Below are 26,649 nucleotides of genomic sequence, written 5' to 3' on the forward strand. Positions count from 1 at the left end.
ACTTTGCAAATGGGAAAACTGCAGGGCAGAGAGAGGGGAGTTGAGGAGGAAGGGCTTGGGCCCCAGCTTCTGGGGTCCATTCTTGGTTTCATCAGTTTGCTCTCATCTCCCAAGTCTGACGGGGGACTTACTCTTGTCCCTCAGTAGGGGACCAGATGCTGTCCCTGGCACTGGCTCCCTCTCAGAGCCCAGAGGTCAGCCAGATCGGCCTGCCCCACACCTTCACACATCCTTTGGGTTTGTCTCTTAAGGAAGGGAAATCTTTTTGTCTCTTTGTCAAAGAACCAACCCTTGATCATCCTTCATAGTTCAGCTCAAGGGTGCCCTCTTTTAAGAAGCCCTCCCTGATTTCCCCCTGCCCCAGTCATCTGTCCTGCCTCTGTCCTTGGACCTGCCTTTTTCAGAGCAGTAGTTTGGTGGTAAGGGCTATGGCTTTGGTCAGGCGGTTGGGATTCAAATCTTGGTTCTGCTTTTTTCGCAGTGTGGGACTTCAGGTTAGTCCTTTAGCATGCTAAGACTCTGTCTTTCTCCATTAAATGAGCTAACCACAGTACCTCTGGTTGCTGTCAGACTACACGAAGTGAGGTACATACAGGGCCTGGCACAAAGTATTGGATGCTGCTATTATCATCAGTTACAGCTGAAGACCTGGTCTTGACATTGAAGGTCTCAGGTGCTCAATATGGAGGGTAATTCGCTCTTAATAAACATCCTAGTCCAGCTCAGGCAGGGCAGGGAAAGGGCTAGGGGGCATTCCCTTCACACTCTGCTCCCCCTTCCTAATACACAACAATTTTTAGCTCCACCTTCTTAGTTCCTTTGCTGGAATCAACAGGTGCCTCTGGGATGATGCCCCCCTGTGGCTGAATAAGAACCTGCTTTGGGGAGAAGGGAGGGACTGTAGTTACCTAGAGACGACCACATGGGGCCTGCGGGGGCAGTACAGTCGTCACCCTTGAGTTGAGAGAGGGAGGCCCTATCTCTTTCACAGGTTCATCCAACCAGTTATTTGTTGAGGACCCGCCATGAGTCAGACACTGTGCCGGGGGCTCAGGGTACAAAAGTGAAGAACACAAACCCTGGTTTCATGGAGCTTATAACCTAGTGGAGGGATGAAGGAAACGAACATAGAATATATAATGCACCAGAGGGAGGTCAGAGAAGGAAAGTAAAGCAGGACGGAGGGCTATTGAGTGATGATGGGCAGGGGCCAGAGCTCTCCAGGAGCAGTTTCCAAGGGTAAGGGGGAGGGCGCCTGAGCACTTTAAAGGAAGTGATGGGTGTGGTGCCTGTTTAAGAACAGACTGTTGGGGCAAAGGCAGAAGCAGGGATCAGCGAGGTCAGTGCGGTTGTCGCCGGCAGAGATGATGGAGACTGGGCTAGGAGACCGCAGGGGAGGGACAAGTGGCTTGATCTGGGATGCATGTGCAGATGAGCCCAGAGGACTCAGCTCTTAGCCCTCCAAGGTCTCCCAGAGGACTGGACATGGGGTGTGGCTTGGGGCCATGGAGAGAGAGAGAGAGAGAGAGAGGGAGAGAGAGAGAGAAGTCACAGGTACAAAAGCTGCTCAGCCTGGGAACAGGTTGGACAGTAGACAGCATGGTATCTGCTCTGCTTCCCAGTTCCGGCCTGAGAAGAATGGACCCAGAAAAGGCGGTGGGGGGGGGGGGGCCGGGAGAGGCCACAGCTACCGCCCAGGAACAGGAGCAAAACCCATTTAAAGAAGAAAGACCTTCTTTCGCCCTGGGAGGGCGAGGTCTTGAAGCAGTCCCCTCTGAACATACTGGTGGCTAGGGCAGAGGGTGCAAAGCAGCAAACCTACTTTTCCGCACCAGCTGTTTCCCCGAGTGAGCTCCAAGTCAGCTTTAAGGAGCTCCTGGTGGGCATGGAAAGGGGCGCACTGCCATCCGAAGCCATGGAGCTTTGCCCTGCTGCCGCCCCACATGCTTGCTTCCTCCCAAGGAAGTGACCAGATGTGTCCCAAACTGCACCTACAGGGTTTGGCATGGTGTAGTTTTCAAGACCGAACAAGAACAATACACGGCGCATGGTAGAGAACAGCTTGAACTGAACTTGGTGAGGCATCATCATCAGTTAACTTGTGTTTTTCACTCAGTGCTGAATTTTAAATATCGTTCCATCAGGACAGGTCCCATGTTTTCCAATATATCCTTGGCCCATGCAATGCCAGGAGGTTCCCTTACCAACCAACCAATTTGGGGGATGACTCAAATCCTCCCCGCAGATGAGCGGAACGTCTAGTTGAGAACAACTGCCCTGAATCCAGAAGCCCCAGAACCAGTGGTTTTAATTTTTTTAAAAAACCTGTGATGGACCTTTCCATCTGAGCCACCCAGAACAGAAAGCTGGGGCTGAAAACATCCTTGCCTGGCCTGGATCCAGACCAGTGTGATCTCTGGCTTGGTGGCTGGCAATCCCTCTGACCCTGGGCTAGACACCCAGTCTGTCTGAACAGTGGTGGCTGCAACAATTAGGTCGGCTGCCTCACCCGCTTTCCAGGGCTAGGTGAGAATATGAAGAGCCCTTTGTAAATTCTTCCAGATGATGAGGGTTCTAAGTGGTGTTTTTACGATCTCTTTGGGTACGTACTAATTCAGGTAAGCAGAATGAACGTAAGCAGAGTGCGTGCATACAGGGCCGGAGTTGGGGGATGAAGTGTATACAGATATAGGGCCCAGCGGTTAAGGGCACGAGCTTTGGAAGCAGACAGACAGCACCTTGCCACTTACCAGCTGTGAGCTGGCTCTAGGTTTTGCACTGTAGTAGCTGCTGTGCCACTTACCAGCTGTGAGCCGGCTCTAGGTTTTGCACTGTAGTAGCTGCTGTTATCACACTCCTTCAGAGCAACCCATTAAAAAGTACAAAACTCTGTTGTCCTCATTCTGGTTTTTAATGGTCAAGGTGACAACAATTTACAAAGTTTTTCCAGACCCGCGTTTGGTGTCCATGGTCACCTCTGCCTGCCAGACTCGCCATGGACCCTGCTGCCCTGGCAGGCCCCCGCCAGTTTGGCATCAGACACACCAAGCCACATCCCATTCTCGGGATGGGTACCGAGTGAAACCCCCAGCCCTTCCCTAGCTCTGGCGGGGGTGTGTGTGGGGGTATGGAGCAGTGTTCCTGTCTCGCCACAGGGGTGAAGCAGGAAAGAGAAAGTGTGTGGTGAGGAGCGCCTGGGAAGAGGGCTGAGGCACATTATGATTCAAAACCAGGAGACTCTGAGTCAGTGCTGATTCGGAGTCTGTGGTTCAGCGGACAGGCTGGTGGAAGGACTTCTGTCCGAGACCCCGTGATCCTCCTCTGCCAAACCTGCACAGGAAGCATGCTTCGGGGGGGAGGGGGGCTTTATCAGGGGGAGTCCTGCCCGGACTGCCGCCAGTAGGAAGGCAGCAGGGCAGAGAACTGCGCACAGGATCTGCACACTGGAGCCGTGGACGCGGCACTTGCCCTCAACATGGACTCAGCAGGAGCCTCTCGCAAACGCTCGCACAGCAGAAGGGGCCTGGGGCACAGGGAACGCGCCCCTTCATCACCACTGATTTGCCCCGCACCGTGAGTGAATAGCTAGGACATTTTGATTCCGTTCCTCTTCTAGGTCAAGATGCCCTACTCCGCACGCGTTTGGGTTGGCAGGAGCTGCTTCCCAACGAGAAGACCCCCTATCTGTGTCCCAGGTACGGATCTCTGCATGTGGAGTAAATAAGGCAATGGCAGAGCGGCTGAGATCAGGGGGCGAGTAGCCCAGATGAGGGAGGGAAGGGCTGGGGCAGGCAGGAGGCAGCAGAATCCCACTGGCCCAGGCCCAGGGAGCTTGAAATTCCCCGGGTTTGAGTGAAAGGAGCACAGGGAAGGATTTATTTTTGCCCGAAGGGCTCGAGTGCATCTAGATCTGACCTCGCACTTCAGGCACTTCTGTGGCTGCCCAGTGTGGTCCGGGCAAGAACTTTGTTCTTGTGGGAGCAAGTGGCTACAAAGCCTCTTCCACCGGTGCCTGACTCCCTTCCCAACAGACGGGGAAACGCTCCACTAGTCATCTCAGGGATGGTAGGCGGACACTAGCGGATGGGTATTGTGGGCCACAAACAATTTTTAAGCAGAGATGATGGAAGGGAGGCCCCCCCCCACATACCCTGGAAAGCAACGTGATTTTAAAGCAATCGAAGCTGGCCTCAGTGGGAGAGGTTCCGTACAACATGCTGGTGATAGTCCTTCAATTTTTTTGGCTATTTTTATTTTTTTCTTTAAAGTCCATTGATCGTCACAAAAACCCAGGAAACGCAACTAAGGAGAAAACAAATGTCCAACCGAGATCTAAGAACCCAGAGCTACGGAGGAGACGTGGCACTGGACTGCTGGGTGTGTGGGAAGGGGCAGGAAGGGTGGTCCCCGCGGGGCAGCCAGCCGTGGAGACACAGGAGGGAGATGAGGCTGCCGGCCAGGTGGGTGGTTATGTTAACCGCTGCACGATGACGGCGTTGAGCAGGTTGGCTTCCTTCAGGGTCTGGCTCTCGTCAGCCAGCTCTTTGTTCGGGAAGGTAGTCATGAGGACAAAGCTGGTGGCAGCCATGGCCGGCCGGGCGTCCACGATGAAGAGTCGGATGTCGCTGATCCTGGTGGAGCGGGGGCGAGTGGGGAGGTGGGTGAGCAGGGCCCTTCTCTGCTGTCCACAACCCCTGGCCATCCTTCTCCACAGGGCAGCCAAAACACTCACTTGGAAGCACATCAGATCACGTCACTCCCTTGCCTAAAAGCCTTCATGGCCGCTCCCCGTTTCCTTGGGATAAACACCAACCGCCTTACCGAGATCCCAAACTACCTACTTTGACACCACCGCCCTCCTCCCCTTGTTCTCTGTCTTCCTCCTCCTAGACTTTCATTATGTCGGGCTTCCTGCCCACACTGGGGCCCCTCATCCTAGAGGCTCCTCTGCCTGGCCCATCTCCTGTAGTCCTAATCACACTCATTTCACAACTTAGCCCACATGAGAACCCTGTCAGCACTCAAGGACTCTTAAGCCATTCCCTGGGCCCCACATGTGCTTCCCGTTTAGTTGGCCTATGACTGATGAAATTTAGCTACTGCTACTCTAGAAAAAAGTGGCCAAATACCTATAATACCGGTAACAGTCCTCCCCTGCTAATCTCTTCAATCTCTGTGCCTCGGTTTCCCCATCTTTAAAATGGGGTTGGCACAATGTGCTTTAATCCAGCCCAGATGAATTAAACAGTACAGCAGGTATTCTAGTATTCTCAAAGGGCAGATCTATAGGAGACTTTCACAGCCCAGCGGTTTTCAGAGATCCTCTGGAACGGGGTGGGTAGAGGAAGCCAGTTTGAAGGGATGCTGGCACCGTGTCCCCTCCTGCCCTCCATCAACCACGGCAGTTCAGATTTTATTCTTCTGCACTTGGGCTTTACGATGAAATTTCCTGTCAACAAATACTGTGGGCACTAAAAAGATCTGGAGAATTCCAATCCCTTAATTTTACAGGTGAGGAATGAGACCGATAGAAAGGAAGTAAGCAGTTACTGGCCACAATCAATGCAAGAGCAGGGACTAGAACCAAAGGCCTTATTAGACCTTCAAGACCTTCCCATCCCACTGCCCCTTCGGGGACAGCATGGAGTGGCTGGTGGTGTTCGGACGACCCTCCCAGAAAAAGCAAGGCCAGACGGCGCAAGGCACCTGTGGCTGTGGTTAAACTTCTGCACCAGCCTCCCGCCGTCAGCGAGCCGTATTTGGATGTTTGTGGTGGGCTGTGACTCGTCGATTGAGACGGAAGAGCTGGCTTTGGCTTCGTTTTCTGCCTGTTGGGCTGGAGAGCCGGTATTTAACACCTGGGGGGCCGTGCTGAGGAGAGAGGAGCATGTCAGGCTGCACACAGAAAACAGTGACCCGCAGGAGGGCAATCCCGCCTTGGAGTCGGCCTGAGCACTCGCTGTGTCCGGGGACTAGGCTTGCCGCTGCCGCCACAGGGAGTGACCGAGACAAGCCCTGCCCTTGTGGAACCTACTTACAGGCCCAGAAGAATGTGCTCAGGCCCTGAGCTGCTGCTAGCTTCCTCACTCCTGAATAACCTGGGGCGAACGTCTCACTCCCTTCTCCCTTGGTGTCCTCCCCTGAACAAAAGCTTTAAACAGAAGAAAGCAGTATGCGTGACAACCTGCAGTGGGACCAGACCAGGCTGAGTTTTAGCCTTAACGAGAGAGGGCAGTCCAAGTCTGCAGCACAGGAGGGCCTGACACAGCCTGGCAGGTGACTGCTGCTACGCAGGGACCAGTCCAGACTCGTTCCGTCACAGAATTTTCAGGCCTGCACTCCCTAGTGCAATCTTACTTGTGTGCACGTTTATTCTCCTGTGTCAACTATCAGAAGGGGGCAGAGATTTCCCACAGGCCAGCCAAGTACCCCGCACCATAGGGATTACTGACACAGTATGAACAGGACATGGTGTCTGCTGCGGTGTTTAGAACTCAGATCTTAGATCAGATGGACCGGGGTCTGAATTCACCCACTATCTGTGTGGTGCTGGGCAAGTTACTCAAATGCCCTTAGTTTCAACAAGGGTAGTAATGAGGATCTTGAACAAGGGTTAAAGCTACATGCCTTACTCACTTTTTGTGAGGGATAAAGGGGAGAATTATATACAGCACTGACATATACAAAATGCACACAGAACTCCCAATTCTCGGGGCACCTGGGTGGCTCCGTCAGTTCAGTGTCCAACTCCTGATTTCTGCTCAGGTCATGATCTCAGGGTAGTGGGATTGGGCCCCACGTTGGGCTCCACGCTCAGCGTGGAGTCTGCTTGTCCCTCTCCCTCTGTTCCTCCCTGCTCGTGCACATACTCACTCTCGAAATATATAAATCTTAAAAAACAAAACACAACTCCCAATTCTCAACTCTAGGGAGGTTCCACTCCTCTCCTGTAAACACCCGTGCACCTCACTCCCAGCCTTTCTCTTAGCAGACACCCTAGCGCAGACCCATGCAGAGAAAAGCTCATGAGATGCCAACTTGATTGCTTCCCCATGCCTCTAATTACATCAGTTCTTACACCTCTCCCCTCCCTCTGGATCTTTACAAGCTAAAAAATGGTACCTCTAACAAATCCAACAGAAAGTGCTTTCCCAGGTGTGTTTTCTGGGACCCTAGTCCCTCCACAACCCAGGAAGGTTGTGGAAATGCCACACAACCAACTGGCAGCATCGGAAGCCACATGCACATTAAACGTCTTGAGACTGTGCACTCAAGGCAACTTCTTTTGGCCACCACATCCTTTTCTCATGCAACACTTGTAAAGCTCCTGCACACAGCGCGTATCATGCGAAACGCTGCCCCAGAGCACATCACTAGCAAAGAACTGAAAAGTGAACTTATTCTGTCCTGTGAATGTGAAAATGAGGGCTCCCACAGTCACCAAGTAGAGTTCAGGAGAGAAGCGTGGCCTCACCTACCAGCTGGGAGGGGAGCTGCTTCTATGCATCAGCCTCCCAGCACATGGGCCTCAAATGTGGGCCAGAGCACACAGAGAAATCACACCACCACAGACTTCAACAGATGCTCAGGAACAGTGGAAAGTTCAACGTCACTCCTGTAAATGTCTGACTCTACTTTGTTCAGTAGTTTCATGGGCGTTAGCTCAACTGTCTAATTAGACTGTAGGTGGCCTGTCCCTCAACTGTTTATGTAACACCTCCAAGGACAGAACAGGTGCTCAGTAAAGCTACTGCCTGCCATAAAAGGAACTCTCACATCTTCAGTCAGGCCTACAATGAGAAAGAAGCTATTCCAAGAGAGCCCAGAGTATCCACTCGGGCGAGGGTGGGGGTGGGGAAGGCAGGGAGACGGGAATGGCGTTTGCTTTTTGCACATGCACTGTCTGGGGGGTTTTGACAGCCACAGCCTCATGACTCATCATAGCCATCCTTTGAGATGGGTACGGTCTCCACTTTATGGATGGGAAAACAGAAGTGGATGTCATAGGGAGGTTTTTCAATTTTTAAAAACATACGTAACGAACAAGCTTTCTTCCTCTATGTTCTGAGTGTTCTTATCAGCCAAGACTTGGTCAAACTTCACATTCTATGGTTTACTTTTAGAAACAAATATTTATATTAAAAATCCTTTCTCAAACTTGTCCCTTGCTTCCAGAGAATCTGATACACCCCTCACCCATGAGCTGGGTGACCCTAAGCAAGTTAGTGAACATCTGGGCTTCTCAATTTCCTTTTCTATAAAAGGGGAATACTATCCCTATCCCACCTCTATACTTCTTAGGGCAGGCAGTCCACTACATGGCAGCCGTTCCTATGAAGGAGAGTCAGTGTGATGCTGGAGAAACAGCACAGGACCGGTCATCCAGTCCCAGCTCTACCAAAGAACTACACAAGAGGTGTGGCCTTGACCAAGTTACTCAACTTGCCAGGCTCCAGTGTCTGCATGGGTAACACAAGGGGTCAAGGAAAGCCTGATGCAGACTTGGCTGTGTTGCTTCTGACTGTTTTTCTTGCACATCCGACAGATAAGGTGAGTTAGGGAGGCTTAACGGACATGCTGTATATTTATGATGCATCCACCACCAAGATGGGCCCCAGGCTGAGTGTTTCATGCACAGTAGTTCACTTAATCCTCAATGGCGTGTGAGGTAGGAATTCATCATTTCTACTTTAAAGGTGAGGAAACTGAGGCACAATGACATTAAGCAACGTAGCTAAGATCCCAGTGTTTGCTTGAGGTGAAGCCAGGACACAAACCAAGCTGCCTGGCTCTTGTCCTGTGCTCTAACACCTGTCATACTCTCCTGCCAAGCCTTGGGAGTCAGGGAGACCTAGACCTGGACTTATGGAAAACTGCCCCAAGACACAGTTTGCTCATCGATAAAATGGGGTAAAATGAAATTTCTGGTTGAGATAATAGCTAAAAATAATGCACCATATCCAGCATATACTAGAAACACAAACAAATGCTTATGTGGCTATGTAAGAACATCCCAGATGCAATGCAGCATGGCAGGTAAGAGCAGAGACTGGAGGGAACCCATCTCTGCACTGCCAAGCAGTGTGACCTTGGGTGCAACCTGACCTCTTCAAGGCTCAGTCTTTATTTGTAGACTAGGGATTTAAACAGCATTAGAGGTGATAACACATATGAAATGCTTACTCCAGTACTTCGTTAACGGCAGCAAAACACTCTAAAAGCTGATTAGTAGCATTCTTCACGGTCCTGCCCCACTTATATTTGTCTGCATTCTGGACCCAAATCAGCTGGAGATGCCTAGCCATGGGCTGTAACTGGAAGGTCACCTAAGGGGCACTCCCAACCTACACAGCCTTCAAGGAGGGTGAAGACTGGAGTAGGAAGACCCTCTATACCAGATCTTAGGTTCTTATTTGTAGCGAGGCACTCAAAAAGTAGTAGGTCGAAACTGCTCTAGTTGTGTACGACAGCCACGTGCATTTGTTCAAGGGAACTCAGCCTTGGGTCTGGTGTTTCTGGAAAACTGCTAATACTTGAGCCATTCCCTGCAGGGAGCGGCTGGGTCATGTGAGGCAGTGAAAGCACTTCACCCAGGGACGGGAATGGTCAGATCAGACATCCAAAAGTTTCTTTACTATCTCCCTACAAATACCATACAACTCACAGGGCAACAGAGCCTCACCCAGATCAAGAGCCTGAATCACCCAATTGCTCATTTCCTTTGTAGTCGGGAATTAACTGGGCATTAAGGTGCTTTGTTGTCACAATTGTAAGTGCTGACACCTTGCCATCTCTTTATAAAATGACCACTGCAGAAAGCATGGTGAGCAGCTGAAACTCAATCTGGCTAGCAGCAACCCCACACCCCCCAGGGGCATTCTTGGTGTTTGCAACTCATAATCAAATTAATGCAGTCTTTCTTGGACCTTCAGATTAGTTCCCATCCAAACCTAAAACAACAAAGTTTAATACAACTCTAAGAATTTTCTCAAATTTTTGAACTGAGAACGATTTATTCATTCAGATAATTGGAGGAAAAAACCCAGGACTGATTTTTGAGGCAAAAACCGAGAACATTTTCTTAAGCTTTTGGCTCTTGATCATTTTAGTTGACAAGATGACAATGGAAAATGTTGCAAAATTTATGGGAAAAACTAGAAAAAGCTGTCCATCTGGTTTAGACTGAAAAGCTAAAACCTTACTTAGCTTTTTGTCTCAACTTGTTGGATTCATCCTCCACACCAATAAAACTATTTATTCCCCTCTTGCTAAAATAGACTTCTTTAAAAACATTTTAATTTTGGGGGGCCCCTGGGTGGCTAGGCTGGTTAAGTGTCTGTCTGCCTTCAGCTCAGGTCATGATTCCAGGGTCCTGGGATCGAGCCCCACATCGGGCTCCCTGCTCAGTGGGGAGTCTGCTTCTCCCTCTCCTTCTGCCCCTCACCCTGCTTGTGCTCTCTCTCTCTCAAATAAACAAATAAAATCTTAAAGAAAAAAAATTTTTAAATTTTTTGAGATGTGGTCTTGCACAAATAATATAGACTTTCTAGTAGTAGCATTTCCCATTAGTACCATTAAACAAAACAAGCCCAACTGCACAGTGTTCTGAGTTCTGAGCCCCTCCTTATAATAGCTAGTGGGTAAAAATGGATACATCCTTTTTGGAGGGCAATTTGACACCATCTTAAAAATATGAAGACCTTTTGAGCCAGCAATTTTACTTCTGGGCCAAGATTAGGGGGTATTGTTCTTAATATTGGCAACTGCCTAAATGGTTCACAGTGGGGACTGCTTAAACTATAGCACACACATAAGATCGAAAGTTATGTTAGCATTAGAAATAAGATTGTAGAAATACATTTCCTGGTATGGACAACCATACTACTTCATTAGGCAAAACAGCAAGTGATAAATCAGCGTACCGTTTACACACACAGAGGACTAGAACGATACTAACTGGATATATCTGGGCGTTAGGTTGTTTTTATTCTTGATCTATATTTTCTATTATTTTTTAAAAGATAAATGTTTCCTTTTAATAATTAAAAAAGAATTATCTAGTGCTCTACAAAGTTTACCACAGCTGTCAGGGAAGCCACAGGCAGGACCACTCTGAGGACAGCTGTTTTGGGACCAACCCACAGGCCCAATGTGGTGGATGAAACGAGAGCAGGGTAGGTAGACTTACTATTTTGGTCCTGGGAAATCACTCTATTGGTCTCTAATGTCCTAGCCTATTACCTTTGCTCCTGATAAGGATGAAAGGCCAACAGGGAGGTACGGGATTCCAGGAGGGCCCAGCTGGAGTTCAAAGGGCACAGGTGCTGGCAAACCACACTCTGATCCCTGCAGATGGTGATGAGGTGAGCATGGGCAGTGCCTAGCTCAAGAGATGCCAGATCTAGGTCAGAGAGAGTGCTTGCTGTGCAGGTGTGGGAAGGAATGCCAGTCAGAAGGCCTGGGTTTCAATCCTGGTTCCACCACATACCAGTCATGCACCCAAGGGTAACCCTTAGAGTTCAAGAATCTCAGCTTTCCTTCTGTAAAGTAATGATTGTATAGCAGGGAGGGTCACTATTCCCTGAGTGCCCACACAGTTCTCTCTGAAGAAAACTGACCAAGTGACCCCATTGGCAGAGCTGAGTGGGACTCTGAGGGAAGGCAGCCTGAGTATGGGTTGGCCAAGGTCTGGTGGGAGAACTCTGCCTATCAAAGGCAAGGGTGACTTCTACCAATCCGATCCTATCAGAGGTTTGAATGCATGAGGGAGACAGTGGCAGAGAACACAAGGCAGGAAAAGTCACAGGAAGTGATAGTGTCAGGCAGGGCCAAAGGAGGAGAGATAAGAGCTGCCAAAATGGTGGAGCAGCAGCCTCCACAGGGCAATAAAGTCCCCGAGCTCCCTTGGCTCCTGAAAGATGCTGCTGTAAGGCTGGCTGGGTGGGAGAGTCCAGGATTTCTCATCCCTCCAAACGCCATCTCAGGTGACCCAAGAACATGTGTGTCTGTTTCAGCCAAAACCATGAAGAATGTCACTGCTGCCACGAGCACTCTAGATTACTGAATCAAAGCAGCAACACATGACCCTTCCTGCTTACACTGACTAACTGCTCACTGTGGAGCAGCGCTCTGTGCTCCTCACAGTAACTAGGGAGGTAAGAAGTCTCATCAGTCACACTTTATACTTGAGCAAACTGAGGTTATACAGCCGAAGGTCATATGGCTAGAAAGAGAAGAGATTTTAAACTCAGGTCTTTTAACACCAAAGTCCATATTCTCCACACTCTTCCTCCCACAAATGAAATACGCAGTACTCTGAAACGGTGAAGAGCTATGTGTTAAGCGAGTGAGATATAGGGTCTGCGGGGGCTGATAGAGTGACCGGCACGTCCTGCTTCCGCCTGCGCGGCTCTTACCTGCCCAGCTTCTGACCCTCACCAGTGAAGGCTTTGAAGGTTCCCTTAGGCTTCACAAAATCCTCATCCCGATGGTCTTCCATGTCCAAATTCACCTGCCCACCGTGAGCTAACCTCCGAAGCTCTGCTGGCACTTCCCTGCAGGAGAAAAGGCAATGCTGGGGTCCACGTGGAGCAGCATGTGGACAGAATGGCAGTGATGGGTGCAAAGGGAGGAGAAACATCCCAGTTCCAAATGTGAAAATCACTGGGCCTCCACAGGGAGCGGCTACTTTAGGAGCTTCCGTCTGCCTCCCACTTGTCTCTCGCCTGCTCAAAGTCACAGTTGAGACCTCTATCTTATTTGGTCACTTGGTTCTGTCCCAGACCCAGAAGGGAAAAACAGACACACAAGGTTTTAGATCTGTGAATCTATATTTCAACTGTGTTAAATCTGCTTCAAAGTTTTTACTTCTTGGGGCACCTGGGTGGCTCAGTCCAACTCTTGATTTTGGCTCAGATCATGATCTCAGGGTCCTGAAATCGAACCCTGCGTTGGGCTCTGCGCTGAGTGTGAACCTGCTTAACATTCTCTCTCTCTCTCCCTCTGCCCTTCCCCATGCTCATGTATGTGCACATGTGTGCTCTCTTAAATAAAAATAAAATTTAAAAAAAAATGGGGAAGGCGCCTGGGTGGCATAGCCAGTTAAGCACCCAACTCTTGGTTTCGGCTTGGGTCATGATCTAAGGGTCACTGGATTGAGCGCTGTGTCAGGTTTTGCGCTCAGCACAGAGTCAGCTTGAGATTCTCTCTCTCTGCCCCTCCCCGCTTACTCTCCCCCTCTAAAATAAATAAACATTAATTTTTTTAACTTTTTAAATAATAAACATTTCCATCAGCCTCTTCTTTTCCATTTGCCATTCCACTCACTGACATGGAACCCAGAGGAGGGCTTCTCTGCTCACCCTCTGCGGATAGACTCCAGAAACTGGGCATTGGATGGGTCTTGGTAGCTTCTGAGTTCACCATTGTCCAGGCTGAACCCACTCTTCCAGAGCTTCAACACTACATGAACCTGTGACAACAGGAGGGAACAGTCCATACACTGTCAGGCACACCAATGCGACCCTGCAAATTAGCAGGTTACTATTTTCCTGTGTCATTATCAAAACACAGACAGACACCACACACACGCATGCACGAGGAAATCCATCAACCACCAAGTATTAACCTAAAATAAGGTGATACGGCAACAGGTTAAGAGCATGGACTTTGGGGCGCCTGGGTGGCTCAGTAGTTAAGCGTCTGCCTTCGGCTCAGGGCCTGATCCCAGGGTCCTGGGATTGAGCCCCGCATCGGGCTCTTCTGCTGGGAGCCTGCTTCTTCCTCTCCCCCTCCCCCTGCTTGTGTTCCCTCTCTCACTGGCTGTCTCTCTGTCAAATAAATAAAATCTTAAAAAAAAAAAAAAAGAGCATGGACTTTGATTTAAGCAGACCTGGGTCTGCATCTTGATTTTGCACTCACTAGTTAAGTGGCTCTGAGCAAGTGACTAAGTCAAAGCTGTGGCTTATCTGTAGGGTTGCCAGTGTGCTTGGCACATAGATCGTGCTCAACTCAACTACCATGGCAAATGTGCTCACGGGACTATTTTGTAGTCATTACCAAGCCATCTACAATCTCTGTTAACTCCCCATACATATTCACAGGAAACGGTCGAGGCTACAAACCAACACATTAGTAGCTGCTGCCTCATGTGCATATGGTTTTTATTTTCTTCTTGCTTGACTTTATTTTGGAATAAAACCCACAATGATGAAAAACAAATGCATTATAGAAACTAATGGCCATAAGGCCAAACATTTGTTTATGGCATATTAAATTCACAAACCTCACGACTATCGATATAGTTTGAGATACTTATTGGAGAGGGGACCCTATACACAGAGAAAAAAGGACTGAATAATAGTAAGGAAAATTTTTCAAAGTTGTGTGTTAGGCCTCCTTGGGTGGACTGAAGACCAAGTTCTTTAGCCATGTCCACACCACCAGAAAACCCCAGAATCATGATCCCTCTGCCCAAGGTTTGCGGAATGCTCAGAAAACTCCTTATTTGTCCATCTCCTCTGCTTACCCCTTTTCACGAGTGCCCCTGCCCAGTCAGGTAATCCTCTCCATTCAAGGACCACGATAAGGGCACTGCCTCTTCCCTTTCAGAGGCTGCTGGTGCACACAGAACACGTGACCAATCGCCTCTGAAAAACGGCAGAATAGTCTACAAGCTTCCCAAAGAATGTAGATGCACACTCACATCCTGGCCAGAATGCCGCCTCCGTTCTCCTGCCACGTAGGCAGACTCTTCCTCCGGTGCTGCACCAAGGCGATAGCCACCCCCTGCAAATGGCTATGAAACACAAGATCGTCAACACTTAAGGAGAGCGGCAATGGTGGTGGGTCACTGAGATACAATGACACGCCTCAAGCTCGTTACCTACTAGGTACACTTGTTCGAGTACTGAACTCAGAGCCACAGGACCAGGCAGTATGGCAGATGAATGAAGTAACCAGGACTGGTGAGCACTGCTTGGCTACTAAGCTCTAGTTAATTATGGTCATGCAGGAATCTGGGTGCAAGATAATACCAAAGACTTTGACTTTCCCAAGACTTTTCCCAAAGACGACAGAAATCTAGAATTTATGTAACACAGGTGGCTACTAATTTAATTAAAACAAAATTAAGTAAAACACTGAATAAATCAAGTCGGCCAAATAAAACGTGTATTGGACCTATTCCAGCCCACAGGCCAAGAGTTGAAATTGGCCTCAAATCTTGCTTTCTCGTTAAAAGGTGAGAGAAACTGCATTGCTCTTGTGCATATAAGAGCAAGTGAGCAATGAAAGACAAAACAAAACAAATTCAGTCACTATGGGGTCAAAAAGGGCTCCCCCCCGGCCCCCAAAACCAGAGTCCTATGGCCACGAACAACCCCCTATGCTCACTCTTGGTTTACTGGTTTCTCCAGGGCTCTTGGTCACTCGCTCCACAGCTACAGCTCCGTGTTCCTTGGCACCTTTAAAGAGATCATCCACCAGCTCGTTGGGACTTTTCTTCCTGGGAGGGCCGACAATCTGCTGTCCACTTCTCTCTGAGCCCCCGGCATAAAACCTGTGCAGAAAACACATGTCCACACTAAACATACTTGGAAAACATCAACAGAGCATGTGCCAGGCTCTGGGCTAGGTGCCAGGCACACTGAGGTAAAAGATGCAATGCCCATCTTTAAGGAATTTACTGTCTAGTTGGGGAAACAGGTAAGTAGGCAGGCAGGCATAATGCAGTGTGAACAGCACTGGAGTCAGTAAGGGGTGCTCTGGAGCACTGAGCTGGGGAGGATAATCAAGGCTTCCTAGAATATCTTCTGGGCTGAGTCTTGAGGGTGAGGATATGTTTATCATGTGAAGAAACCAGGGAAGGGCATTCCAGGCATGCATGACAACATGCCAGCTCCAGAAAGAGTCCCAACTGGGAATTATCCATCCGGTGGCCAGCACCTTCCTAGGAGACAGCAACTATGGTCACAGTCAGAAGCAGCTACCACTAGCAGCTCTAGGTTAACGGTGGCAGCAGTGTGGTTAGTACAAGCAACTAGGCTCCGGTGTTGGCTCTGCCGCTGAGTGACCCTGGGAAAATCGGTGCATTGCCCTGTACCTCATTTTCCTTATCTCTGAAATGGGAGGGAAGGACCACATGCCCTACCTACCTGCTCCTTAAGTCAGGGCCATGAGGTTCAAATCAGCGGATGTATGCAAAAGAACAAGCACAGAGTAATGCACACATGTAAGGTGGTGTGATAATAGCACTGAGAGCTCACCCAAGCTTCACCTCACCTTGCTATTCTGGTGATATCCACTGGGGGCAATGAGAAGAGGGTACTGAAGGAAGTCAGGGAAAGCCAAATACAAGCCCCAAGATACCCACACCAGGCTCTACAATGGGCCAAGCACGGCTTGAGATTAAGTTAGCAATTTTTAATCTGGTTCTGAAAACCAGTACTCTGAAAACTTGGCTAGCCACCTGCTTGTCGTTCCTATTCACTGCTAGGTCAATAGCATGTCTCCCAGTGGGGAGAGCTGAGAACCTATAAAATTAGTCTCAGCCTTCTATTCCTGACATTCCCCACTGAATGCAAGGCAAGCCACAGGCCTTGACAAGGACAATAGTACCAATGTCATCAGGTCTGAAATGCTCAGGGCCTGAGGATATAATCAGGATGTGAAATAAAGGAAGGTCATCACCTGGAGGATGTGACAGGACAGGAAAAGGAGGCAGCGGCCATTTAGAAGTTGGGCATTCACATACTTGATGGCATTGCCTTTCACTCAAGGAGTGTAAAACTCTGAACCTTGAATGTATCTAAAAAGAAGGCTGTGAGGCAGTGTAAAGGTCACTATATGGATGAAAACAGAGAATAGAACACATGTAATTTCTCAGCCCGCTTCCCAAAGAGTGACCATGATGAGATAATTATATTTCTGTAAGGGTTACTATAATGATCGTTAAGAACATCTGACCCACCGAGGCAGGGCCCATGGGGAACCAAAACCCGTGAAATAAGGCTGCAGATGAAGTTCTGCTCAGTGGACTGAAAGGTCTTTACTATGGAACCTCAAAGCCTTGGCTTGTGAACTAAGAGCCTGTGATCAAGTGCTTAAAAATGTTCATTCCCTTGACCTGCACTTTCATTTCTAGAAACTATCGTAAGAAAATAATCTGAAATGTAGCTAAAGATTAATATACAGAGATGTTCATAGCACTGATATTTACAGTGGTAAAAAAACCACCAAAAACCTAAATGCTGGACAACCCACAAGAACTATTATTACAGTTGTTGAAAACACTAATCAATCTTAATGGCACGGAGAAGTACTGAAGAAATAGGATTAATCCAATAAAAACAAGAAACAAAATTATCTGACCTTCACCATGTAAAATATAATACCGAAGTACATTTATATATAGAGCAAAGACTGAATACAAATATGCCACAGCATTAACTCTAGTTACCAAAGGGTACATGAGTGTTATATTTTTTAGTACACTATTCTGTATCTTCCACAAAGGACATTATTTTTATTACAGCATTCCTAACGGTTAGAAACAAACAAAATGTGTATGTGTCTATATTGAGGGAATACACACTGATAAGCTTTTTATTCTGTTTATTATGTAATATATTGCCTTTTTAATTAAAAAGACAAACCTGGAAATGTGTACACCCAAAATACTGATACCTGATGACCACTGGGTGACCAGGTATTATGAATAACTTTTTTTCCTTCTTATTGATTTGTTTCTCTTCCCCTAATACTTCTCAACAAATACATATTATTTTAATAATTAAAAAAAGAAAAACCCAGAATGCCCCAGAAGAAAAAAATAGTGAACAGGGGAAAGAGATGACTTCTAAGCTACAGGGAGTGGGAGACTGTTTCTAGAATATAACCCACCCAGACTAGCCCACAGTAGTAATGGCTAATGATAATCGAGCATGTTATCATTCTAGGTCCTTCTGCCTGGTTTACACATTATCATGGACTTTTTCTTATGGACTGTGCACCCCCCAACAAAGACTTACCTCTGGCCCTCTTCCTCCTCCTCCTCCTCGTCTTGGTCATGAATGAGGTCTCTGAAGGATGTCACCCTATTATCGCTGGAACACAGAAAGGAGCAAAATGTATTAGGGAGATTTAAACAAAAGTAACCCCCATTATCAGCTGCTAAGGAGTTGAGGACACAGGGGTTAGATTTTATGTGAAGAGGGTTAGCCTTTCTAAGTTTATCAAAATAACGAGGCATTTTTCTTCAAGGTAACGCAGGACTGCAAAAAATTACAAAGGGCTATCGTGAAATAAGATGAAGTCCAATTTAAGCTCTCCTATAGGGAGGAGAAGGGAACAGCATGGGGTATGTACTACTTTAAAAACTTACAATTGGACAGCTAATACCATTTAATTCTTATTACTTTTTTTTTTTTTTAAAGATTTTATTTATTTATTTGACAGAGATAGAGACAGCCAGCGAGAGAGGGAACACAAGCAGGGGGAGTGGGAGAAGCAGCAGCAGGCTCCCAGCAGAAGATCCTGACGTGGGGCTCGATCTCAGAACTCCGGGATCACGCCCTGAGCCGAAGGCAGATGCTTAACGACTGAGCCACCCAGGCGCCCCATCTTATTACTTTTTTTTAAAACAGATTTTTATTATTTTTAAATAATCTCCACACCCAACGTGGGGCTTGAACCCACAACCCCGAGATCAAGAGTCGCATGCACCACTGACTGAGCCAGTCAGGTACCTGTCATCATTTAATTTTTAAATACTGAACTGGATACTAGGTCTATAAAAATGGTCGACGCAGGGGCGCCTGGGTGGCACAGCGGTTAAGCGTCTGCCTTCGGCTCAGGGCGTGATCCCAGCGTTCTGGGATTGAGTCCCACATCAGGCTCTTCCGCTATGAACCTGCTTCTTCCTCTCCCACTCCCCCTGCTTGTGTTCCCTCTCTCTCTGGCTGTCTCTATCTCTGTCGAATAAATAAATAAAATCTTAAAAAAAAAAAAAATGGTTGACGCAGTTCTTATTCTTCAGTTGCTTATAGGATCATGGCCCCTAGGCCAGGAAACCATCTGTTAAATACTGTGTGGTATGGGCTGTGACAGAGGGAAGCACACGGGACGTGTGGATACAGAATGTCTTGTCCCTCGTGGGGTGGGGATGGGGGAACGTCAAGAAAGGTTTTCCAGGAAAATGCCACATTTGGACTGTGTGCCAAAGAACGAATGGACCATCAGTCAGGTGGATAAAGGGCGAGAGGCTGGTGGGGGAAGGGGAGCAGCAGGGCACTGTAGGAAAGTGGTATGTGCACATACACGAAGTAACACACTCCAGAGAAGGACAAGCTATCAAGAAGTGAAAAGGAAATGAGTACGTGTTGAGGACGCCTCTGCTTCTGCAGGTTAGTCAAGTCTTTATTGTGGTTTAGGAAAAAAGTACAGCTGTGTGTGGGGCTGGAGAGGGCACGCTAAAAGTGGGTGTGAAAAGAGTCACCTTCCTCCTCTGACACTGTTTTACACCGTCACTTTTTTTCTAGTTTAGATTGTCCTCAAGGAACTTAGGAATCATGAGACACATTTTAGAAAAACATTTTCTCTATTTCTTAGGGGAACAGGCATAAGTTCTCTATAATACATGGTGGGGAGGATAATAAAGGTTTACTGAGGTGAGACCAAGAAGCCTCAAGGAATTATTTTCTAGGGAGAAAGCTCCAGTTCAATCTTGAAGAAAGATTTATATCAAGGAGACAATCAGAGGACAGAACAGGCTTTGAAGTGCCATCGACTAGAAAGGAGAAAACAAAGACCAATTAATGTAGCAAATGCATTCCCTGCTTGAGTTGGCGGAGAGCAACCTCCCGGGCATTCCTGGATGCTCTGTATGACATAGTTCAAAAGGCTCCAAGTGATAGATGTGCACTGTGGCCCTGAAAGGCTAACTCCACTCATTAATCTTCCCAGGGGGAGTCTTCCACAGATGTTCAGCCTAGCATCCATGGGAAAAAAGCCCTCCCTGTTGTTAAACACCTTCAAATACCATGTGTACACGTGCTTGAGCAAACCACTTGCTCTGGCCGCAGGTTTGATTCTTTCTCCAAACGTTCTCACATCCAGACTCTGGTGTCCATATACCTGGTTCTAATCCCAAGTGAGCCCACCTCGGCATCTGGGGCATGCTAATGAAGTTCTCGAAGTCTTGTGTTCTCATGTGCCCATGGGCCAATGACGGCACCAACCCCTCGGGCTTTCTGTGAGCTGTCGGGGCACTGACGCCTGGTGTAGCACATTGCAAGTGCTACTCTCAAGCAGTGGTTCTCAAAGAGCTGGTCCTTAGACAGCATCAGCAGTATCTGTGAGACTGTGAGAAATGCCAGTCCCCAGGCCTGCCTGAGAAACTCTGGGAGGAGTATCCAGCACCCTGCATTTGAGAAGCTCTCCAAGTAATTCTGATGCATGCTCAGATCTGAGAGCTGCTCTGGGGTAGCACTCTGAGAGGTACCTTATGGCACAGACGTCCAGGGGACACCACCAACTTTAGAACACTTTGTCCTTTGTCCTCCACAAAGTGGCAAAATGTCTCAGAAATTTCAATTTTTCAGCATCAAAACTCTATCTCCCAGGTACCCTGAAGTGCACAAAAGTCCTTTGTCAGATCCGTTTTTCATAGTGATGGAAATGTTGTACCTATGCTGTCCAGTACGGAAGTCATAGTCACATGTGACTACTGAGTAACTGAAACGTGATTAGTATGAATAACTGAATGTTTGTTTTATTTAATTTTAACTAATTTAAACAGCCACATGAGGCTATAGGCTCCTACACTGGATAGTAGAATTTTAGAGAATCAGAAAATGGCAGTCCCTGACATCCTAAGAAAGTATAGTTAAGATGCATGAAAGAAGAAAAAAGGGAGAAACTCACCGCTACCTCTTGCTCTACCCTGTGCTAGGTACAGGGGTGGGAGGTGCTGGACAGGGAGGCAGTATGTGGCAGAATCAGCTCTGTATATACACAGACTTGGGCTTGAATCTGCCATAACAGCAGCTGTGAGTTACTCAATCTTTCTAAGACCTAGCACCCTACCTACTTCCAAAGTTGAGGCATAACAACATAAGTAAGAGTATCTGGCAGAGCTAGACAGAGATGGTGGGTGCTCCTGAAATCCTAGTCCCCCCCCTTCCAGGACCTTGTAATTTATTGAGGGAGAAAAAGTGAAGTTAAATATCAGGAGAAGAGTTCAAGATGACCCACAGAGATGTCACCAAGTAGTACATGGATATGGGTCAAGAAGTGAATGAATTATAGGTGGCTGGATTTCTGAGTAACAAGACCATGGCACTCTGCCTATGGGTGGGGGATAACACATTCGAAGGAGAAGGTAGGGACTGAGCTAAACCTGGAAGGACCCATGGGAGCTGGACAGGAAAGAGAGCAGGCATGTCCAGTTAGGTGAGAGGTTCAAACAAAAGCCGGAGAACCAAAAATGAGGCAAAACTGAGATACCAATGAAATCAGTTTGGCTGGAATAAAGATTCGAGAAACAAGAAAAAAGGGTAAGATTAGGATGGTAGGTTCAGGGCCAGCTCTGGAGGACCCCGAATGTCCATGAAGGGAGGCTGGACGTCACTCTGGCTGAGAGATGAACGCTGCAAACAGAAACAGATCTGCATTTAAATCCCTGTTTTACTAGCGGTGCATCTTGGGAAGACGCCCAACTTCAGCATCTTCATCTGTAAAATGGGTAGAGTAACAGCACCCATACATAGGGTTGTAGTGAGGACTAAAGAGATGTACATGTAAAGGCTTAACCCAGGGCCTGGCACCTGGCAAGTGCTCAATAAATGACAGCTGTTATTACTGAGGAGTTCAGACAATCTCATGGCAACGGTTAACCTTTTTATGTCCCAAAGACCTTGGAAAATCTGATAAAAGCTATGGATTTTCTTGCCAGAAAAGATAAAACATACGCACAAAATTCCGCCTGCAACTTCAGGTCATTTATAAACCTTCTCAAATCCATTCCAGATTCTAGAATCAAAGGAGGCCCTCACTCACGGAGTGCTGCTCCATAGCAACAGTGAGTTCATTAAAGAGTGGTCGAGGAGGGGGTGGTGGGGGCAGGGCGAGCCGGCGGCAGGCTAAGTGTCCTGCAGCAGTCCAATCCCTGGCACACGCAATCCTCTGAGGTGCTAGTACAAGCGTGGCTTCTCCTGAGAATGCATGTGTTTTCCTTCGGGACAAGGACAATGCTGTAACACACTGTGTCCTCTCTCTCCGTTTTTCTTGGCCTCACCCAAGCCGAGTACCATGTTTGAGGCTTACCTGAAGAAACAAAGCAAGCCCTTTAGGCCTGCACATGTATTCAGTCCCCCGTGGTCTTAACATTAAACTCTATTTCCTCGATTCTTTTATTTACAGGTCTATTTTTCACCTATGTCTTTGTTGTGGAAAGAGACGGGACACAGAGAAAAAGAATGGGGATGATGAAAACTGGATGCTGATAATGATAATAATAAAAGGACAACAGCTAACATGTGCTGTGTTCCACATGCTTCGTAAATTACAAACTCATTTAATCTTCCACGTGGTAGGCACTGCTATCATGCCCATCTGACAGGCGAGGGAAGCCGAGGCACTGAGATGTTCCGTAAACCGTGCAAGGTCACAAAGCTCCCAAGTAGCAGAGATGGGATTTGAATATAGGCAGTCGGGCTTGTAGGCCTCTGCTCCGATAAACCACCTCCTGGATAGGACTTTAAGGCAACTAGAGGAGAGAGGTGTGAACTTGTGACTGATATCAGAGGCTACATTTCAACTTCTCCCCCTCTGTATGCCTGACACGCCAACATCCCAACAGTAACCTGGGGTACCTGTGAAAGACTCACAACCCAGGAAGTCAGCTGTCTCCCTAATGACCATGTTCCAAGTAGTAACATTCAGATGAGCCATCACCCATACCTCCTAGGTCAGTCCCTGTGAATAATGAAAAGATCAACTGCCTACTACCTCTTTTCTCTGGACATGGGAGATAGGGAAAGAAGTTAAGGAAGAACAAAATCTGGGGTTAGAGCTCCTTCTTCAAAGGGAGGAAATGTAATTTAAAGCTTGGATGCCCTTAGACAGAAACACAATTTACCACTCCACTGACAAAGAAACACTCTATCTTCATTCTGGGGTTGATTTAAAAACCAAACAAATTTCTGTGGCAAAAACATATACCAGAGAGTAGAAACAAGGCAGGCTAGAGCAGAGAGGGGAGCTGGAGTTCAGAGACCTTTGTAGGAAGAGGCCCTGCCTGTCTCCTGGAGGACCAGCACTGTCTTGCTCTGCAGATCACAGCAGTGATCTGTCACAGGAACCTCGGAGTTAGGTGGCTGGGACAGGGGATGCAAATGGGATCATAAAGGTTAACTCTGTTTCACCTAATCAATCTGGGAAAGAGTGGGTTATACAGGTTTATTTTCTCTAAGACTTCTTAATAGGGTAATGGGCACCCTAAACTATCAAAAAAGCCTTTCTAAAGTCATCTAGTCTAATATTTTACATCTACAGCCTCCAGAAAGAAAGTCCTTTGGTTTTTACTTAAAAACTTCCAGAGATGGAGCAATCACTCCTCACATTCATAAATAAAAGACCCTCAAACATCTTAAAAGTAGGTTCTGTGGCTTCCCCCAGGACTGGGCCATAAACCACACAGGTAAGAGTCTCCACCTGAGTGTGCTGTGCCTCTCTCTACAGAAAAGGAACAAGTCATGTGAGGAACTAGTATCTACCAGTTAATCTAACTTTCTCACTCCAACCCACTGATCCATATCCCCAGGCCTGAATCCCCCATTAAGTCAGGAAATTGCTCCTCATCACTGTTGGAAGCACACCCAAGCAGCAATAATTGAAGTTGGCCCTTACCTGGGGGCTGTGCCTCTGGACACTGAACTGGGGGTTGCCTGCGAAATGGTCACAATGTCTTCGTCCCCTCCATCCTCATAAAAGCTCGCTAGGGCGATCTGAAACAGAGACGTAGTAACTTGGGATTCTTAAACAGGCCTTCATCTAACACATTATTTCCTTTGAGTGTAAAAAAGCAAAGTCACAAAGATATGGCCCACACTTACAATGTGGTCTGTATCTGGGGACCACAGAAAATGAGATCAAAAGATAGCAAGCAGCCCAGCATCTCTCTTCATATCGCCTGAGACAAATTCCACCCACTAAGGGGAATAGAAGGCAAGAAGGAAGACGGATGGAGACACTCCTCATTCTCATTTTACCAGGAAACGTGACCCAGCAAAAGCAGCGTACATTTATTGAGCATTTATTTATGTGCCACGTTGTTCTGAGCGTAACTCTACATGTGTTAACTCATTTAATCCTCAAAGAATCGTATGTAATTGGTGTTATTATTGTCTCATTCTATAGTTGATACAGAAACACTGAGAAATTAAGAAAACTGCCCAAAGTTAAGCAGTTGGTAAGGAGTAGAGCCAGGTTCCATCCCAGGCAGTCTGCTCCGGCCCTTACTCTCAGCTTTCATGGGACAGCCAGGAGTCAGGAACAGGGAGATTGGTCCAGACTGCTATGTTCACTTTCTCACTAAGGCCTGGTTTCCTCATCTATGCACTGTAGACGCCTGTCCCACCAACCCTGCACAATGAATGAGAGGATCCATTAACACTCCTGCACAGTCATGCCTTAGCTCTCTACATACAGAAGGTATATGGGAGTCTTCTGGCCATTTGTGTTTGGTTGTTTCTCTCACTGACTTAACGGTTAGGTATTTACTAATCACTTACTCCGTACAAAGAAATAAGAAAGAGTACTGAGGTCTACAGAGATGAAAATGATATAGTTCCTGTCCTCAAGATCAACAGCCTTATAGTAGGCAGTGAGCCCTTGTGGGACATCATCAGCCAGTTAGGAGTGTGCCTTCATGGGATATAACCAGTCGGCTGGAGGCAATGTGCTGTCATAGCACACACACTGAACTGGTATTGAGGGAGGCCTGCAGTCAAGTCCTGGCCCTGTCAGGCAAGTCATGTCACATGCACGAGCCTCAATTTCCCTACCCGTAGTGTGAGAAAGACTGGGACTGATGACCTGGCAACTGTGTAACATCATGAGCTTCTAGGTTTTCCAGGCCGCAGCCACATTTAGTATTTCTGCCCTGCACAGGGGCTTCACACTGTGTGTGTACAGACGTGATGCTATACCTAACTCTTTTACTCCGTGGAAGCAATTTAAATGGTGGAGTCAAGCAGACCTAGCTCAAAGCCCAACCTCACTACTTACTGGCTGGGGGGTCCTGGGCATATCACTTGCCTTCTGACCTTCCAACTCCTCACCTACACAGCAGAGCTAGTCTTCTTTACCTCAGTGTTGCTAGGATTAAACAAATCATCCCCTGTAAAGTGCCTGGCACTTGGTGGTTCAGAGCCTGGACTCTGGAATCAGAACTGCGTTCTAAAGCTATCTTTTCCACTTGGTAACTAGTGATGCCTTGAGCAAGTTACTTCACCTCAGCTGCAAAATGCTAAAGATTAAGTAATTTAGGACACGTAAAGCAGATAGAACAGCACCTGACTCATGGTAGGGAATCAAGAAATACTCATCATCGTCATCCACCTAAGACGCAGGCTGACCAAGACCATTTACGCCATTCTTTCTACAATTAATTACTGAGTGCCCATTATGAGCCAGGAGCTGTTCTAGGCAAGGGGGATTCAACAATTTACAAAAATCCCTCCCTCGTGTAGCTCATCTTAATGCCTTAATTAACAAATACTTAAATAATACGTAACACGTGCCAGTACACTAGACGATACATTCCACGAGACTCCCGTTTTACAGATGACTTAACTAGACTAGGAAAGCCGAATAGGCTCCAAGGTTGCGCCACCACCCCTGAGGTAGTTTCACCCAGGAACTGAGTAGGAGGGGGCGTGGGCCGACTCCCAGGCCGGGCTTCTCCCACCACCCGCGGCGGGGGCGGTATAAAGGGAAATAAACGATCACCTCGTCCCCGGCGCAGCTCCACCCCGGACCTGGTCATTCCCGCCGGCCTGGACCCAACCGAGCCTCGGCGCGGCCGCCACGCCCCCAGGCTCCGCTCTCCACGCGGGTTGCCGCACTGCCCGAAGTCTCGCTGACCCCCCGAGCGGGCGAGGCGGAGGGGGAAACCGAGGCCCAGCAGAGCAGGTCCCGGTCGGGGCCGGCCCGCGTTTTCCCACGCCCAACCGAGCTGGCGACGCGTGGCAAGCGGCCTCGAGACCCTGAGGCCTGGGTCAGGCCGCAGCCCGGCGGGATGACTGTGCGCTTCGGCCACCGCGGGCTTGCTGCGCCAGACACCCGCCTCCCGCAGCCCCCCGCCGGCCCGACGCAGCCGGCCCCGCGCCGCTACCTGCAGGTCCCAGCCGGCCGACTCGAGGAAGAAGCGGGCCCGGTCCTCCTCGGCCCCAGTCACCGCCACGAACTCCCTCAGCGCGTCCTGTCGCTCCGCCGCCATCTTCGCTCTGTGCGCCGCCCGAACCGCTCCGGCCGCCGTCGCACAGCCTCAGCCCCGCAGCCGCGTTCCGCCCGCCGGTCAACCTGGCCCAGCCGAGCGGCGCCTGCCCGCAGGCCCCGCCCCATGCGGTGCCTCACGCAAAGCCCTCC

General features: G+C 48.3%; 1 protein-coding gene across 1 annotated transcript; it reads right to left on the reverse strand.

Moving 5' to 3' along the window:
* Window positions 1–2,892: 2,892 nt before the first annotated feature.
* Window positions 2,893–26,617, reverse strand: NSFL1C (NSFL1 cofactor). Its single transcript, XM_026503177.4, has 9 exons — window positions 26,396–26,617; window positions 23,908–24,005; window positions 18,030–18,104; window positions 15,394–15,559; window positions 14,705–14,797; window positions 13,362–13,471; window positions 12,417–12,554; window positions 5,707–5,871; window positions 2,893–4,631 (listed from the first exon to the last, which is right to left on the reverse strand). The coding sequence occupies exons 1-9, from the start codon at window positions 26,498–26,500 to the stop codon at window positions 4,469–4,471; spliced, it is 1,113 nt and encodes a 370-aa protein (XP_026358962.1). The 5' UTR covers window positions 26,501–26,617; the 3' UTR covers window positions 2,893–4,468.
* Window positions 26,618–26,649: the final 32 nt, after the last annotated feature.

Source organism: Ursus arctos, unplaced genomic scaffold, assembly GCF_023065955.2.
Source record: "Ursus arctos isolate Adak ecotype North America unplaced genomic scaffold, UrsArc2.0 scaffold_16, whole genome shotgun sequence".
In the NCBI taxonomy this organism is placed as follows: domain Eukaryota; kingdom Metazoa; phylum Chordata; class Mammalia; order Carnivora; family Ursidae; genus Ursus; species Ursus arctos.